At 34.5% G+C, this 16887-nt stretch overlaps 2 protein-coding genes across 2 annotated transcripts; both read right to left on the reverse strand.

The window, feature by feature from the left end:
• Positions 1–5987: 5987 nt before the first annotated feature.
• On the reverse strand, positions 5988–6929 carry LOC138833602 (olfactory receptor 8K3-like). Its single transcript, XM_070031884.1, has one exon. The coding sequence runs from the start codon at positions 6927–6929 to the stop codon at positions 5988–5990; it is 942 nt and encodes a 313-aa protein (XP_069887985.1).
• An 8489-nt stretch (positions 6930–15418) lies between these two features.
• LOC138834156 (olfactory receptor 8K3-like) lies at positions 15419–16375 on the reverse strand. The gene has a single exon (XM_070032913.1). It carries the CDS (start codon positions 16373–16375, stop codon positions 15419–15421), a length of 957 nt encoding a protein of 318 aa, XP_069889014.1.
• Between the last annotated feature and the right edge of the window lie 512 nt (positions 16376–16887).

The following is a 16887-nucleotide window of genomic DNA, read 5'->3' on the forward strand; positions in this document are numbered from 1 at the left end:
AAATATTAGAACATGTCAGATTATAATATTAAAGACATATGTTCAATAAATACAATAGAAAATCAAATACATCTTATTACCTTTGTTTTCTCTTTTCTTGGTTCAGTTTGAAATCATAAAAATTATAAGACTAAAAGCACAGGGAGAGTATCATTTTTTAACAAGAAACACAAGTGTTTTCTCTCAAAAAGTTATGAATTCAATAGAATTAACTAAAGATAATTTACTCTCTTTACTGAAGACCTGAATTGTATTTTTGAAAAACACACTTAGAAAATGAATCAGATTCTATTTTTTATAAAGTATTTCCTGATACTTGTACATTGCATACATCAATGTGAAGAATTCAGGAATTTTATCAAGAATTCAGGACTGAATTTTACCTCTGCATTTATTCACTTACTCATTGTACCTTAATTTTTAGAAGATCACAAAATGAACCTAGAATTAAAAGCCACTGAAGATTGTATGCACACTAGAATGAGAGGTTGAATAACTCTTAGTTCAGAAGTCTTTCTTAAAAACATCAGGGTTCTTTACTTGTGCTTCACCTCCTCTCAATTTTGGCTTCCAGTGTGTACATCTAAGTATACATTTAGAAATAAACATGGTTTTGAATGCTGAATTAGAAAAGACATATCGAGTTTTAAGTGTGCTTGTGAGCATTTACCTTCCAACCCTAGATAGAAATGTTAAGAACTTCACTTAAGCAAGAATGCAAGGTCTTCTAGCTCTCCAGGCATCACGGACTTAGTAGTAAGCAAGGAAACTGAGTCAGTAATGGTCAGAAGAAGACAGACAGAAGGCGTGAGCAGTGGGCATAATGAGAAACCATCTTTCTTTGTTACCTGTAATGAAACCATGCTCTCCATTTCTCCATGTGTTTCTAAGGTGGGGTTTCAGAGATTAATTTATTATTTTTTTCTTTTCCTTTTTCCTTTTTTTTTTTTTTAGAACTTTTGAAATTCTCCCTGTGGAGCTGCTAAGCAATTTGTTGACTATCCCCAAAGCATTTGAGAGCCTAATGAAATGTTTGGAGATTTCCCACTAATTACAGGGAGAACAACTTGCATTAAACTCTGACTTTATTGTGACTTTACTGATTGTGACTCTGGTATACTTTTTTTGAAATTATTCCCCTTGTATATGGCATGCAAACTTATCTCAGTGAGTTACTTCTACATGAGTTCAGATATAATTTTATTATAATGGCCTAATAAGAACCTAGTAACTTTTTTGCTGTTGTTCAGTCTTGGGCTTCAACTCAGGGCCTTGGTGCTGTCATTGAGATCTTTTACTCTAGGTTAGTGCTCTACCATTTGTTTTTTTGCTTTACCATTTTTAGCTACAGATCCACTCCCAATTTTTCTGGTGGTTAATTGGAGATAAGAGTCTAATGGGCTTTCCTGCCTAGATCACTGGCTTTGAATCATGACCCTCAGATCTTAGCCTGCTGAGTAGCTAGGATTACAAGCACTGCATTAAATAGTAACAATTTTACAGTGTACTTAAGGATACTTTCCATTCTAATAATACACAAACATATGCAATTATATAAACCCATAAGCATACAAAGAGAAGTTTCAGTTTTGTTGTCTGCATTTACCCAGATAATGAATGTCAATATCCATTACTTAATTGCTATTTAAAGAAAGAATTTAATAACATTTTTCCAGGAGAATAAAAAACTGTCAAATTATTATGTAGGAATATATTCTGATATGAAACACTCTATTTGTGAAATGTTTTTATTTCTGTTTGTTGAAGCATTATTTAAGTTTATTATTCCTAATTTTAGAAAAAAGTATCATGGTTATGTTTGGTTTACTCAGGGTATTTTTCTGTTATAATCAGTAAAAGGAAATCTTAGAGACAGCAAGTTTTGTGAGTTCAAAAATAAAAATAGGTGAAATGAACCCCAAGATAAGGACTCAAATGTTTTTTCTTTCTTGCTATCATTTCTAACGTATTTATAAGATATTTCTTTGTTGCATTGTATGTCCCCTCCCCCATGGTATAACCCCTGTTTTCACTGTATTTGATATTGGTGTAATTTGTGGAGGGGAAGGGAAAAAATAAATTTAAATAGGGATACAGGTAGACCCATTGGAACCATGAGATGTACAAGATGTTGTGTTGAAAAATGAACTTTATAACTTTGGCGCGGGGGAGATGGTAAGGGATAGGAAAGGAAAACAAAGGAGGAATCAACAATGCTTGATAAGAAATGTACTCATTACCTTGCTCATGTTAATGTAACACCTCTGTACAGTATTTTTACAATAAATAAAAATAAAAAATAAAAATATAAAGTAATAAGAAAAATCAAAGAATGAAGAAACCATAACAATTGAAATTATATTTAAAGGAGACAGGTCTTGCAGTGAAATTGAAGTGAATTAGAAGGATGATTAGGCATGTAGAGAGCAGAGATTCTTTTCTGTATGTTGATTTTTATGTGTGGGTTATTTAGAAAGATGCACTCTGTAAGAATTTTACAGTATAGTGTTTAGAGTTTTAAAAAAAGTAACACAACACCACCAACAAAATCCAGAAGTCCAAAATTGTAGTAGGTCCAGTATTTTCTCTACACTGGATGGAAAGCTCAGGTCTGGAAGAGATAATTTTGCCAAGGTTTTACACATTACTTTGAGCTTAACTTTTCTTTAGTTTTTCTTGAATTTAAAGCCTGATTGTAATGATAATGTCTGGTCTGTGAGACTGAAGAATGTATTTTCTGTGGGCAAGGGATGGTATACTCAAACAGGGTGAAATTTCCCCTTCACAAATTAGCCTAGTATTAACACTTGTGATCTGAGGGTACTTATTTGTACTTTCTGTCCAACAGACTGTGGTTACATTGCTACATACACCTACAAATTGAGCAAATTCCTTTCATCTAGATTTAGTTATCAATGCTCCAAGTGAAATATTTCTGTATATGGAAGAAGTAATATTTTCCTTTGGGTTACATAGTGTAAAATGTTTACGTTACTTTTTGAATAGTATCAATTTTCCCCCAGCCTATCTGGATTACAGTCCTTCTATTTATAGATTTCAATTACATATGTAACTGAGATGAATTTTCTTACTGATTGAAATAATGTTGTGTAAACTAGATTTTGCTCTAAACTAGATCTTTACTGCACTTGCCTTCAAATTACTATTGAAAAATGAGTATATCAAAGATTATATCAAGAAGAAAAAATTTTGAAAAATTTTGACAGTGAGAAAAATGAGCAAGTACTATGGAGGTACAGTCAAGATGATCGCAGGAGCATCAGAAAAGTCAGAGAGATTCACACAAGCCATCCATCATTCTTTCTTAAGAAAGTAGAAGAAAAATTAGAATAAGGAAAAGAATAATAAATACTACATCAGAAATAGATGTAACATAATTATAGATGTCTATAAAATTTCCAAAGATAAAAAGTTCAATTTTTGAAAGATAAAATTGACAAATTGTTAGCAAGAAAAATCAAGAAAAGATGGGAATAAAAAGCAATTGAAAAAAGGAGGCTTGATGAATGAATTGATGATAAACTAATAAGTGGCATGCATGCCCAGTTGTTTCAAAAGCCCTGAAGAAAAGCGGGGAGATATTGCTACTGAAAAGGCAGAAATGCAGCGGTCATTAGAGATGATCATAGACAAGTTTATGAAAAAACAGCTGGCTGTACATTCTTACGAAAATGGATGCATAATCTAAACTGAACACTAGCAAAACAACAAGTTTGAATCAACAATAAGAAAACCTCCAATTTACCAACAACCAAGACAAAATGATTTTCTGAGTTAGAGTATGCCTATTAAGCAAGAACTATTTATTAATTCCTTGTTAACTCCTACCGAGAAAATAAGAGAAGAGCTGGTGGCTCATGCTTACATTCCTAGCTACTCAGGAGGCTGAGATCTGAGGATTACTGTTCAACGTCGGTCTGGACAGGAAAGTCCATGAGACTTTACCTCCAATTAATCACCAGAAAACCTGCAGTAGGCACTGTGACTCAAGTGGTAGAATGCTTGCCTTGAGCTAAAAGGGCTCAGGGACAGCGCACAGGCCTGGAGTTCAAGCCCCACTACCGGCAAAAATGATTGAATGAATGAATGAATAAATAAAAATAAAAATAAAAGAGGAGAAAGAAATTGCAGACACCCTAGCCACCATTATGTGACACATATACTATACAAGGACACAATATGGAAGGAAAACTACTGGCCAATATTCTTGTCTATCATAGGTACAAAAATGCTTAAACATTCTAGCAAACACAATTCAATGGTGTATAAAAAGGTTATTTCCTATAATAAAATAATGTTCAACCTAGAGATATCAAGATGCAATATGGGAATGTGGTACAACTTTTCAACAGACTCAAGAGGCAGAAACAATTCTCAACTGAATCATCACATCAATCTAATACAAAGTTAATAGCTAATGTGTAAGAGAAAGTAGAAAAGTTCTCCCCAATCTCAGTGGCCAAGATTAAATTTTGACATTCCATTAAAAACCCTCTGAATACTAGTGAAGAGAGCTTCTAATAAAAGTCAGAATTATTCTGAAGATATATTTTTAAAATTCCCATTTAAGGGAAAATATTTTGATTGATTTCTGTTTTATAAGGAGATTTTCCTGATGCAGTTTAAAAATAAGGCTTTCTAGAGAGAGAAAATGAATCTTGTCATGAAATAGATAGATAGATAGATAGATAGATAGATAGATAGATAGATAGATAGATAGATAGATGAAAATAAAACAATAAAGGAAAGTAAAGAAAATCACTAAGAATGTTTAAAAGTTTCATTTTGATACTAGATAACAAACCATGTACAATTTACAAGAACATAGAACTATCATTTTAATTAGTACATTAAATTGTATACACACAATATAGCATAGACAAAGTTAGATGCTGTTCTGCAGTTAAGTTTTGGGTGATCCAAATATATCCACAAAATTGATTCACAAGACTCAAGATGATGGCTCTTGCCTACAATTCTAGCTACACAGGAGGCTTAGATCTGCATATCTTGGTTTGAAGCCAACTCAAGCAAGAAATTTCATGAGAATTTTATGTCCAGTTAACTAACAAAATAACAACAACAACAACAATAACAACAACAACTGCTGGAAATAGAGTTGGGACTCAATGCTACAGCGGACTAGATTTGAGCACAAAAATTTCAAGGACAGCATCCAGCCCTGAGTTCAAGCTCCATGAGTGGTGTGTGTACATACACACCTATACAAATTGATTTCCATATATAAAAGTAAAAAAGGAGAGAGTGAGTGAGAGAGAGAGAGAGAGAGAGAGAGAGAGAGAGAGAGAGAGAGAGAGAGAGAGAGAGAGAGAGAGAGAGAGAGAGGAGGGAGAGAGAGAGGGAGGGAAAGAGAGAGAGAGAGGGAGAGAGAGAGAAAGGCTAACCTAAAATCTCCATGGAGGAATAGGAACATTTGAGCATAGATAAGTGAGGTAATGCATTAGGTAACTCATTTCTCCAAATTATTGTGCTGCAATGTACAATGAGCCTGTGGATCCTAAACCAGGTTTTATTTAACACACTCCATAAAACTGTATGAAGTCTAAAATAGTCTCTGTTTACTAAATAAAGAAACACATTTACAAAAACACAAGGTTTAGAATGCCAGGAAGAACATTTCAGTCCTCTTTCACACATAGGATTATTTCTTACTCTTTTAAAGTGGGCAACTCTCCAACCTGTTCTTGTGGTCTATAGACACTCCATACTACTTATTGCAAATATTTAAGTTATTAAGTGTATATACAGCTTAATACTTCTCTTCAAGGAAATCAGGCCTTAATCATTCTTAGATTAAAGTATGCATAATAGTTGAAGCTTTGATTAGTACTAAGAGTATTCTAGTTAATCCATGTTGTTCCTATTTTGGCCTGCTTCCATACAGCAGGGACACAGGGCAGAGTATATTTCATACAGAAATGAAGGGCTCATAGTGCATGTAACATTCAAGAAAAGACATTGCCTATTTTTTTCCATGTCCTTTGTAGAGCACATTTTACATCTTTGTTCCTCAGGCTGTAGATCAAAGGATTCAACATTGGAATAATCAAGGTATAAAATATGGAGGACAATTTATCAGTATCAATGGAATGACTGGATTTCGGCTGCACATACATAAATATCAATGTTCCATAAAACACTGTAACGACTGTCAGGTGGGACCCACAGGTGGAGAAGGCCTTGCGCCTGCCTTCTGCAGAGTTCATCCTGAGAATGGCTACCAGGATCAGCAAGTAGGACATAAGGACAAACAGAAGTGAAGAAATCAAATCAACAGCTGCAAACATCATAATGATCAATTCAACTTCGTGGGTGTCAGAGCAGATCAAAGATAATAAAGGGATGCAGTCACAGAAGAAGTGATTGATGACATTGTAGCCACAGAAGGATAACGTGAAAATCTTTATGGTGACTAGAAGAGACATGAAGGTACAGTAGAGATAGGGGATGGCCACCAGGACCCAACACACCCTCTGTGACATGACCACGGTGTACAACAGTGGTTTGCAGATGGCCACGTAGCGGTCATAGGACATGGCCGACAGGATGAAAAGTTCACTACCAATTAGCAGAAGAAAGAAACCTAGCTGGGTAGCACAGAAATGATAGGAGATTGTGTTTTGATCTACAACAAAATTGACCAACATTTTAGGTCCCACAGCTGTGGAATATCCAAGATCGGTGAGAGCCAGGTGCCTGAGGAGAAAGTACATCGGGGTCTGTAGTTTGGAGTCCACCATGGTGAGGACGATCATGCCCAGGTTGCCCACCACGGAGACCACATAGATGAAGAGGAATAGTGCGAACAGCGGAGCCTGCAGCTCAGGACGATCGGTGATGCCCATCAGGATGAATTCAGTCACCATAGTGAGATTGTGTGTTTCCATCCAGGTGTCTGAGAAAACCTATTCTGAAAATAGACATCAGCTTATTCACCAGCTTTCTAATACTATCACCTGGAACTTTTACTGATATAAAGTTATTGTAAATGAAATAAATTGAAACTTCTAACTGTAGAATCTTTGAATATAATTGCACATTTGTAGGTATAATTACAGGCAGGGACAAAATAGGACATGTGGTTGTTATTTAAGGTGACTTTAGGCATATAAAAACATCATTCCTAGCTTGTAATCCTAGCTACACAGGAGGCTGAGATCTGAGGATGGTGGTTCAAAGCCAGCCCAAACAGGAAAGGCCCTGAGACTCTTATCTCCATTAAACCACTCAAAACACCAGAAGTGGTGGTGTGGTTCAAGTGGTAGAGTGCTAGCCTTGAGCTGCAGAGATGAGGGATATTGCCCAGACCCAGAGTTCAAGCCTCCTGACCAACCAAAAAAAAATCATTCCCTAGCTACAGATCATATTCTGTGCTTTATTTTTTAGTTGAACTGCTACTAATATCAAAAAGCAGTGATACCATTACAAAGTTAAATATCTTGCCATGCCCAAAAAGTGTCTGCATCAATAACTTTGTGAAAGGCTAATCAATCCTGTTAGGAAGATATAGGTAGATCAATAGATAGATCATTGACAGATAGATGATTGATGGATAAACAGAAAGATAGAGAGAAAATAAGAAGACATAGATGATTGATGGATGATAGAAAGATGATAGATAAATGATGGATGATAGATATAACAGATACACAGGTACAAATGTATACATGAGAAAAAAATGTTTAAACATTTAAAAAATACTGGTGTTAAATAGGTATCCATTATAAATGGAAATAGCTATACACATAGGTGGTTTGGGGATGGAGATTGATTCCAGATCTATGTTTCAACTCATTGCAATATTAATTATGTAAGTGATTTCAACAAATATTATTAAATATTATCACATAATAATAAAAATTCCAATCACATAAGATTTTCTATTAAGTTTATAAAATCACATCTGAAAACCTTATTAAAAATCGTAGCTCTGCAAATTCTATAATGACAGGCAGTATAGCTGAAAGGGTTAACATATGCAGATATGATGCACAAATATTAGTTTTGACAAATAATTTATCTGAAAGTCCATTTCCAGGTACCAAACATAAACATCCTTACAGAACTGTTTGGAAAGGTGAGGAATGTTTCTATCATTTCATGTTTTCAGTGTATCTAAATACAAGGTAGAAGAAAATACACTTCAGTGGTTTAGAGATAGAGCATTGAATCCAAGGCTTGCATCCAGGTCAGTGTGTAAAAGTTTGGTAGGTACTCCACTGCTGAGTTATATCACATGCTTTTGTATTTGGGGAAAAAGTCTGAATAGGTGGCTGGGCTGGCTTTGAGCTTGCTCTGTAGCCAGTGTACTCTGGAAAAGCACAGATCCTCTATTCTCTTCCCACCTTGATATCCTTACTTTTGACATGGTAACCATAACCTACCTTGAAGAGCTTTCTTTACAAAGGTGTATGCACATTCTTTTGCACAGAGATCTCACTTCTTGGGCAGAGCCAAAATGCTGAACCGATAAAAGAATGTGTGATCAATCCATCACCTAAAACAAGAAGAGTGAGGGAAAGGGTTGGCTAAGAGGGGTGGGTGAGAATGCTTAAAGGGGAGATAGTGATTAAGACACATTGTATTCATAAACTGTTTTGTTGAATAGCAACTCCTTTGTATAACTACTTAACTATAATAAAAATATCGTTTATATTGTCTACCTCCTTCTTCTTCATCCCCAATTTTACAATGAAAAATTTAAAAATAATCAGTTGCCTATTATTTTATACTACTTATCATCTAGTTATATAGTTTTATTCACATTTTAATGTAGGCCGTATTACATTAATCTACCATGAAATATTACTTTGTCTCTAGGTGGAATATTCATTGTAACATCTAGTATACATACTTGATGTTATGTATCGAGTGCAATTTATTTTGACTGAGAAACTAGGAGACTAACAAAAATGGAACAATTTAAAAGAAAGAGAAGCGATGGTCATTGGTTTGATTCATGACTCATTAAATATTCTTCTATTAAAGGGGCACTACGTTTTTGAGAGAGTAAAGTTTGAAAATTCATGGTGAGTTTTATTATGGTAAATGCTATATAAAACATTATTTACAAAGAAATTTCAATAGAGAATCCATGGATACTTGGACATATTTTAGAGTTCTCTGCTGAATTTACAGCGAGGACTTTTTCACATGTCCTATGGCACAGCAAATGGGCACAAATATAGCCAAGTAGAACCAAATAAAAGCTAAATATGTATAGTAATGCAGACATTAATAAGCATTATACAGACATTATACAAAAGCGAGTGAATGTCAGCTTAAGGTTAGATACCATTACTGATGTGAAAAACTGTGATAATCAATTCTTTGAAAAGAAAAATGCATCTATCTAGCTATCTATCTATTATCTATCTATCTATCTATCTATCTATCTATCTATCTATCTATCTATCTATCTATCTATCTATCTATCTATACATGACACTGAAAATTGTCATGACAGGGACCAAATATGACCTACACATAAATATCATTATTATATATGTTCACTATTATAATATCATATGCAATGATAATACATGTAAATTACATTGAACTCACTTAAAATATTTTTGTAACATTGTAAATTACATTGAACTCACTTAAAATATTTTTGTAACATTGTTATAATCTGATATTCTTCCCTGGCAATTCAAATATCTTCTCTATATTAAACATAGCAAAGCATATCAGCTTAGTACTACATATGTATATATATGTATGTATGTATATATACATATATCCTATATAGACATATATACTATATTTAAAGCATATGTACACAAATATATATACACATATACATATATATATATAAGCAAATATATGTATATATATATATATATATATATCTTGAATAAATATAATCAGGAACACTGTAAATTGCTTTTTTCTTTCTTTTTCCCATGATCATGAACTACTACTAATAAATATGCAGGTAAACAATGATCAATAGATGAAAGTGTTTCCTATCAATAATTTGTAGTTTGAACTGATCTTTACCATATACTTATTTTTTTAAAGGTACACTCTAGAAGAAATTAGATTCCACTGTACAATGATCATTTTGTCATCATCATAACATTAACATTGAAAAGAACAGAGATTTCGGTCAAGTGGAAACTCTCTTTTCCCCTTTTCCTTATCAAGAGATGAGAAGGAATTACAATTGTACATATATCTACAGTGTAAGTGAATAAATGAGAAAATCACAATAATGCATGGACTTTCTATATACCTAAATGTTTAGAAGCATGTGAAAATAAGGGTGAACCATGTACATTTCACTTATTTCTCTCAAGATAGGAAGATACTTTATTTATGCTTCATATCTGATCATGTTTACCATTTGTTAGATATAAAAAGATTAAAAAATTAATATTCTCAACCCATAACTGACAAAAATTTTAAATATTCTCTAGGTACAAAAATCTTTGTTACCTATAATGAAACATCTCTTTGATTCTCCAATGTGATTCTTAAGTATCTGATATTTCGGGACAATTTATGTTATTTTTTAACATTAGAGATTCCCAGAGGATATGGAAGTAATATGGTGATTAACTCAGTGGCAATGGAATGCATAATGAAGTGTTTGGAGGTTGTGCACTAATTCTCAAGAACAATTTATATTAATTCTTAATTTATTAATTTAGTATAGGAATTATTTTAAAATAAAATATGTGGTTTTGATTTTAAATTATGGATATTAAGATTTCTAAGTCATCCATGCAGAATTATAAATAGCTGAGATGTTGAAATTAATTGCTCACCAATGACAACACCCTGAGTTCAAATTCCACTACCTCCACAGGAAATATATGAAGGAGCAGATTCAAATAACTGGAATCAGAAAGTAAATAGAAAAGCCATAGCAGCAAGTTTATACATCCATTTGTATGGTGAATGGATAAACAGAATGAGCTAATGTTTTCAAAATGATATCCTAGTATATGGAATTGCATGTGATTAACAAGTATTGGAAAATGTTGGGCTAGTTTAAATAGACTAGTCCTATAAGGACACATACTATCACCATGATACTACTGTCCTAGAATCAAACAGATATTGGAGTTGTTTATATAAAAATTGGGGTTTGAGAATGAGAAATTGCTAATAAAAATAGATGCAAAATCTATACACAAATAAATGAGTTTCATCATTCTGTTGCAAGATATTGTACTTATACTTAATGGTACCATTTTGTATATTTGAAATATGAGGAGAGGATATTTCACATTAAATATAATAATCATGCCCTTCACAAATTTTTTGTGTCTGTATGTATGCATATGGTATTAGAATTTGAACTCAGGGCCTTGTGCATACTCAGCTTGCTTGCTCAATTGCCTCTTGAACTATGGCTCCAGCCCACTCTTTGGCTGGTTATTTGGAGATGTAGTCTTCTGCCTAGGCTCTCTTTGAACAATGAACCTCCAGATCTCATCTACTTAAGTAGCTAGGATTAAAGATGTGGGCAACTGCTTCCAATCAGTCAAATGAAAATTTTATTCTCACTCTATTGGCTGCAAAGGGATATGTAAGTTTTTTACAACATACATAGAATTTCATAAATGCTAAGAAATAAAAGCAAATAAGCATTGAGTAACTTAAAGAATTAGGAATGTATCAAGAAGACATAATTGTTAAAAAAAAACATGCATGTCATACTACATGACCTAGAAATATTTCATAGTTCAAATCATTACCTACTACCTCTATTTCCTACAAGTTGGATTATTCAGTTGATGCAAATAACATATCCTAATCAAAATGACTATGTTGTCATAAGGAACAAATGTGAGGAAATTCAGCCAGAAGGAAGAAGAGAAACCAAAGAGAAACAAAAGATACCGTTTCTTTTTTAATGGGTCAACCTGTATCCCTATTTAAACATTTGTTTTTTTTCCTTACCCTCCCCAAATTAGACTGACATCAAATACAGTGAAAACAGGGTTTACACTGTGGGGGAGGAACATACAAAGCAACAAAAAATCACATGGCATATTATAAATACATCAGAAACAATAGCAAGCAAGAAAAAACCACTTGTGTTCCTATCTTGGGGTTCATTTTGCTTAACATAGTCTTATCTGGTCATATATACATAGCTTTTGCCCTTTTCTGTTTGTCCCAGACCTATACTAGTTATTGCAAATAAGAGAAACCATGGGACCTATGTTTCTTTGGACCTGGCTTACTTCACTTAATATAATTTTTTTCCAAGTCCTTCTATTTTCTCACAAATGGGGCAATGTCATTCTTTCTGATGGAAGCATATAATTCCATTGTGTGTGTTTGTGTGTGTGTGTGTGTGTGTGTGTGTGTGTGTGTGTGTGTATCACATTTTCTTGATCCATTCATCTATTGAGGGGCATCTGGGTTGGTTCCATATCTTAGCTATGGTAAATAATGCTGCAATAAACATAGACGTTCTGGTAGCTTTAGTGTGGTCTTGTTTGTGATCATTTAGGTTAATGCCCCAAAGTAGAATTGCTGGGTCATAGGGGAGCTCTATGTGGAGTCTTTTGAGGAACCTCCATACTAATTTCCAAAGAGGTTGAACAAGTTTACACTCCCACCAACAATGCAGTAAGGTTCCCTTCTGTCCATATCCCCTCCAGCCTCTGCTATTAGAGTTCTTGATTATAGCCATTCTAACAGGGATGAGGTGATATCTCAATATTGTTTTGATTTGCATTTCTTTTATGGCTAGAGAAGTTGAGCCTTTCTTCATGTGTCTATTGGCCATTCTTATTTCCTCTTCAGAGAAGTTTCTCTGTAAGTCTTTAGCCCACTTATTTATTGGGCAGTTGTTTCTTTGAGGATTTGTTGTTGGGAGATATATTTTTTTGCGTTCCAGTTATATTTTAGATATTAGACCCTTGTCCATCGTATGGCTAGTGAAGATCTTCTCCCAGACTGTGGGGTTTCTATTGATCTTGCTAGCTGTGTCCTTTGCCTTGCAGAAACTCTGCAATTTCATGCAATCCCATTTGCCAATCTTTCTTTGATTGGTTGTATTTCTGGGTCTCTATTAGGAAAATTTTGGCCTGTGCCACGGAGACCTAGGGTTTCTTCTATTCCATCCCATAATGTTTTCAGAGTGTCTGCTTTGACTCTGAGGTCTTTGATACATTTGGGTTTGACTCTGGTGCAGGGTGATATATAAGGATCTAGCTTTAGTTTTCTACAGGTGATTAACAAATTTTCCCAGCACCATTTACTGAAGAGGCTGTCTTTCTTCTATTCTATTTTTAAACTCTCTTATCGAAGATTAGGTGATTATAGATATGGGGTTCATTTCTGGGTTTTCAGTTCTATTCCATTGGTCCTAAAATTTATCACATCAACAAGAGCAAGGTTAAGAGCCACATGGTTTTCTCAATAGATGCAGAGAAAGCATTTGACAAGATCCAACACCCCTTTATGATGAAGGCTCTGGAAAAACCAGGAATCCCTGGAACTTTTTTCAATACTATAAAGTTTGCATATGACAAACCTACACCCAGCATTATACTTAATGGCAAAATACTAAAGCCATCTCTTCTAAACTCAGGAAGGAGACAAGGATGTTCATTCTCTCCACTTTTCTTCAATTTAGTATTAAAATGCATAACTACAGCAATAAGACAAGATGCAAACATAAAAGGGATCCAAATAGGGAAAGATGAAGTAAAACTCTCCCTCTTTGCCAATTACATGATCTTGTATTTAAAGACTCAACTCCCAAATTACTCGAGCTGATTTGAAACTTTGGCAAAGTAGCAGGGTATAAAATTAACCCTCAAAAATTAATGGCTTTTCTGTATGCCAACAATGAGAAGAGCACAGCTGAAATCAGGAAAGCAACTCCTTTTGTAATACCTAGGAATTAACTAAAGAAGTGAAGGACCTCTATGATGAAAACTTTAAAAACCTGAAAAAGGAAATCAAAGCAGAACTTAGGGAGTGGAAAAACCTCCCATGATTTTGGACTGGAAAGATCAACATCAGGAAAATGGCAATACTTCCCAAAGCTATCTACAAATTCAATGCAATACCTATCAATATTTCAACCTCATTCTTCAATGAAATAGAGGAAGCAATTCAAAAATTCATATGGTACAATGACAGACCCTTTATTGCAAAAATGATCCTTAACAGAAAGAACAGTGTTGTAGTAATATCAGTACCAAATTTCAAAGTCTACTACAAAGCCATAGTAATCAAAAGAACTTGGATACTGGCACAAGAGACTGTGATTTTTTAATTGTGGAAATACCATACAGAAGGGTTACAAATACATGGGCAAGATAATGAATACATTTCTTATCAAGCATTGTTGCCTACTCCTTTGTTTCCCTTTCCCATCCCTTGCCATCTCCTCTTCCCGCCCCCCTATATGTCTGAGACTGTGACTGATTGAACAATAATTTATTTTATTTTTGTTGGTGTCGATTTATCACACAAAAGATGAAATTAACTATGACATTTTCACACTCCTCATTACTTTATTGCCTTAACACTCAATATCTGCTTGTCCATTTTCTCCTCCAAAATTGTCCTCATTCCACCATCTTGTCTACATTCTACCATATTAAAAAAATGTAAGACTGTGACTTCTACATAAGAATTATTCATCCAATAGAAAAGTAAAGATGTGTTTCCAGCTACTAGGCAAGACAATCAGTAAGAAATAGAAGACAACAAGCCCTAGGTAAAGATAGCAAATTCATGGAAGCTTTCATTTCAGGTGTCAATACATTTACCTTAATTTCTATGTGCATACACACATGCATTTAATTAGAAAAAATAAGATGTTACACTAAAGCTATTGCTTGGTAAACGGCAAACTAGATTACCACACTACCTTGAACTCTTATAAAAAATCAGGGTACAGATGAGAAACAAAGGGGACCACAAGAGAAACTGGGACATCTGAGCAGATTTTCAGTGACTGACTTTCTCAAATCATTGTGGTACATTTATTAGAATGCTACCTCTATCAATAAGATTTTATTGCAAATACTAGAAAAATGGGAAGTCTAAAATAGGAGGATCATTACTCAAAAGAGTAATACCTACACACACATATGCATGGACATTGGAGTATTCATTGTAATAGGCAATAGCACCAACCTCAGCATCTAACTCCTGTTTTATATCTATTTCCTTTCTCATTCTCAATGTTGTAAGATCTTATTACTAATGCACACCAAACCTTTATTACATACTAGAGAAAAATCTTTATTTTTCTACAGTTCATTTCTGCTCCCAAGGAAATACTGAGAACATTTCTTCTTAGGACTACGATTATAAAGGCTTATCTTGGATATATATTTTTTGAAGAATAAAACAAATTATGAGAGGTAATTCTGGTTTGATTGGACTCCTACTTTATGTAAGCTTTAAGAAAAACTTTGCACAATCTTTTCCATGTTCTTTGGAGGGCATATTTTACATCTTTGTTCCTAAAGCTATAGATCAATGGATTCAACATGGGGATGACCATGGTGTAAAAGACAGAAGCCAATTTATCAGTGTCAAAGGAATGACTGGACTTGGGCTGCACATACATAAATATCAATGTCCCGTAAAAAACGATGACAACTGTCAGATGGGATCCACAGGTAGAGAAAGCCTTGAGCCTTCCTTCAGCAGATTTCATTCTGAGAATGGCTCTGAGGATAAGCAGGTAGGACACAAGAACTATCGAAAGAGATGAAAGTAAGTTAAGAGCCGCTAAGATTAAAATGATCACTTCAATCTCATGGGTATTTGAGCAGATTAATGGTAGCAAGGGCATACTGTCACAGAAGAAATGATTGATGACATTGTAGCCACAGAAGGACAAGGTAAATATTTTTGTGGTGACGAGCAAGGACACAAATGTACTATAGAGGTAAGGAATCGCCACAAGCACTTGACATATCCTTTGTGACATGATAGATGTGTAAAGCAATGGGTTACATATGGCTACATAGCGGTCATAAGACATGGCAGAAAGAAGAAAGAGTTCACAAGCAATGAACACCAGAAAGAATGCCAGCTGTGTGGCACATAAATTATAGGATATGATGTTTTGATCTACAAGGAAATTTACCAACATTTTTGGTCCCACAACTGTAGAGTAACCGAGATCTGTAATAGCCAGGTGTCTGAGAAAAAAGTACATTGGGGTCTGTAGCTTGGAGTCCACTTTGGTGAGAATAATCATGCCTAAGTTGCCAACTGTTGAGCTTAGGTAGATGATGAGGAAGAGCACAAACAATGGAACCTGCAGCTCATGGCGATCAGTGACGCCCATCAGGATGAATTCACTCACCGCTGTGAGATTGTCTCTCTCCATGCAGGATTATTAGAAACCTACTTGGAGTAAACGCAATAGCAAAGCAAATAGATTTAAACATTTTTTCACACAGAAGGTTAAGTATGTAAGGCTAGAGCAAGTGAAATATTACCAAACCTTAACATTCAAGAACCTCAGAATGTCCAAAATTAAATATGAAGAACATTTTTCACTACATATAGTCTGGCATCACAGTTGAAGGGTGAATTTTTACTGATATCTAATGGTTAGAGACCTTTCTATTACTAGACATGCACTGAGTAGAATATATACTGTAGAGGATATCCAGATCAAGAATCATGCTCAAGGTGTGGGAACCTTGATAAATATACGAGGAGCCCTTGAGTGGCTCCTATAATTTTAGCTACTCAGGTGGCTGAGATCTCAGGATTGTGTTTTAAAGCCGAGTTGGACAGGAAAGACTGTGTAACTTGTATCTCCCAACTGTGTGACATGCTTCTTGTTTTGTTGTGGTTACTTTGTATTCTGCTCTATGCTTTGAATACATGTTC

This window comes from Dipodomys merriami, unplaced genomic scaffold (genome assembly GCF_024711535.1).
Source record: "Dipodomys merriami isolate MVZ:Mamm:240054 unplaced genomic scaffold, mDipMer1.0.p SCAF_21, whole genome shotgun sequence".
Taxonomy (NCBI): domain Eukaryota; kingdom Metazoa; phylum Chordata; class Mammalia; order Rodentia; family Heteromyidae; genus Dipodomys; species Dipodomys merriami.

Bases quoted from the DNA above. Each gene is read 5' to 3' on its own strand.
- LOC138833602 (XM_070031884.1), bottom strand. From the start codon at position 6,929: ATGGAAACACACAATCTCACTATGGTGACTGAATTCATCCTGATGGGC.
- LOC138834156 (XM_070032913.1), bottom strand. From the start codon at position 16,375: ATGGAGAGAGACAATCTCACAGCGGTGAGTGAATTCATCCTGATGGGC.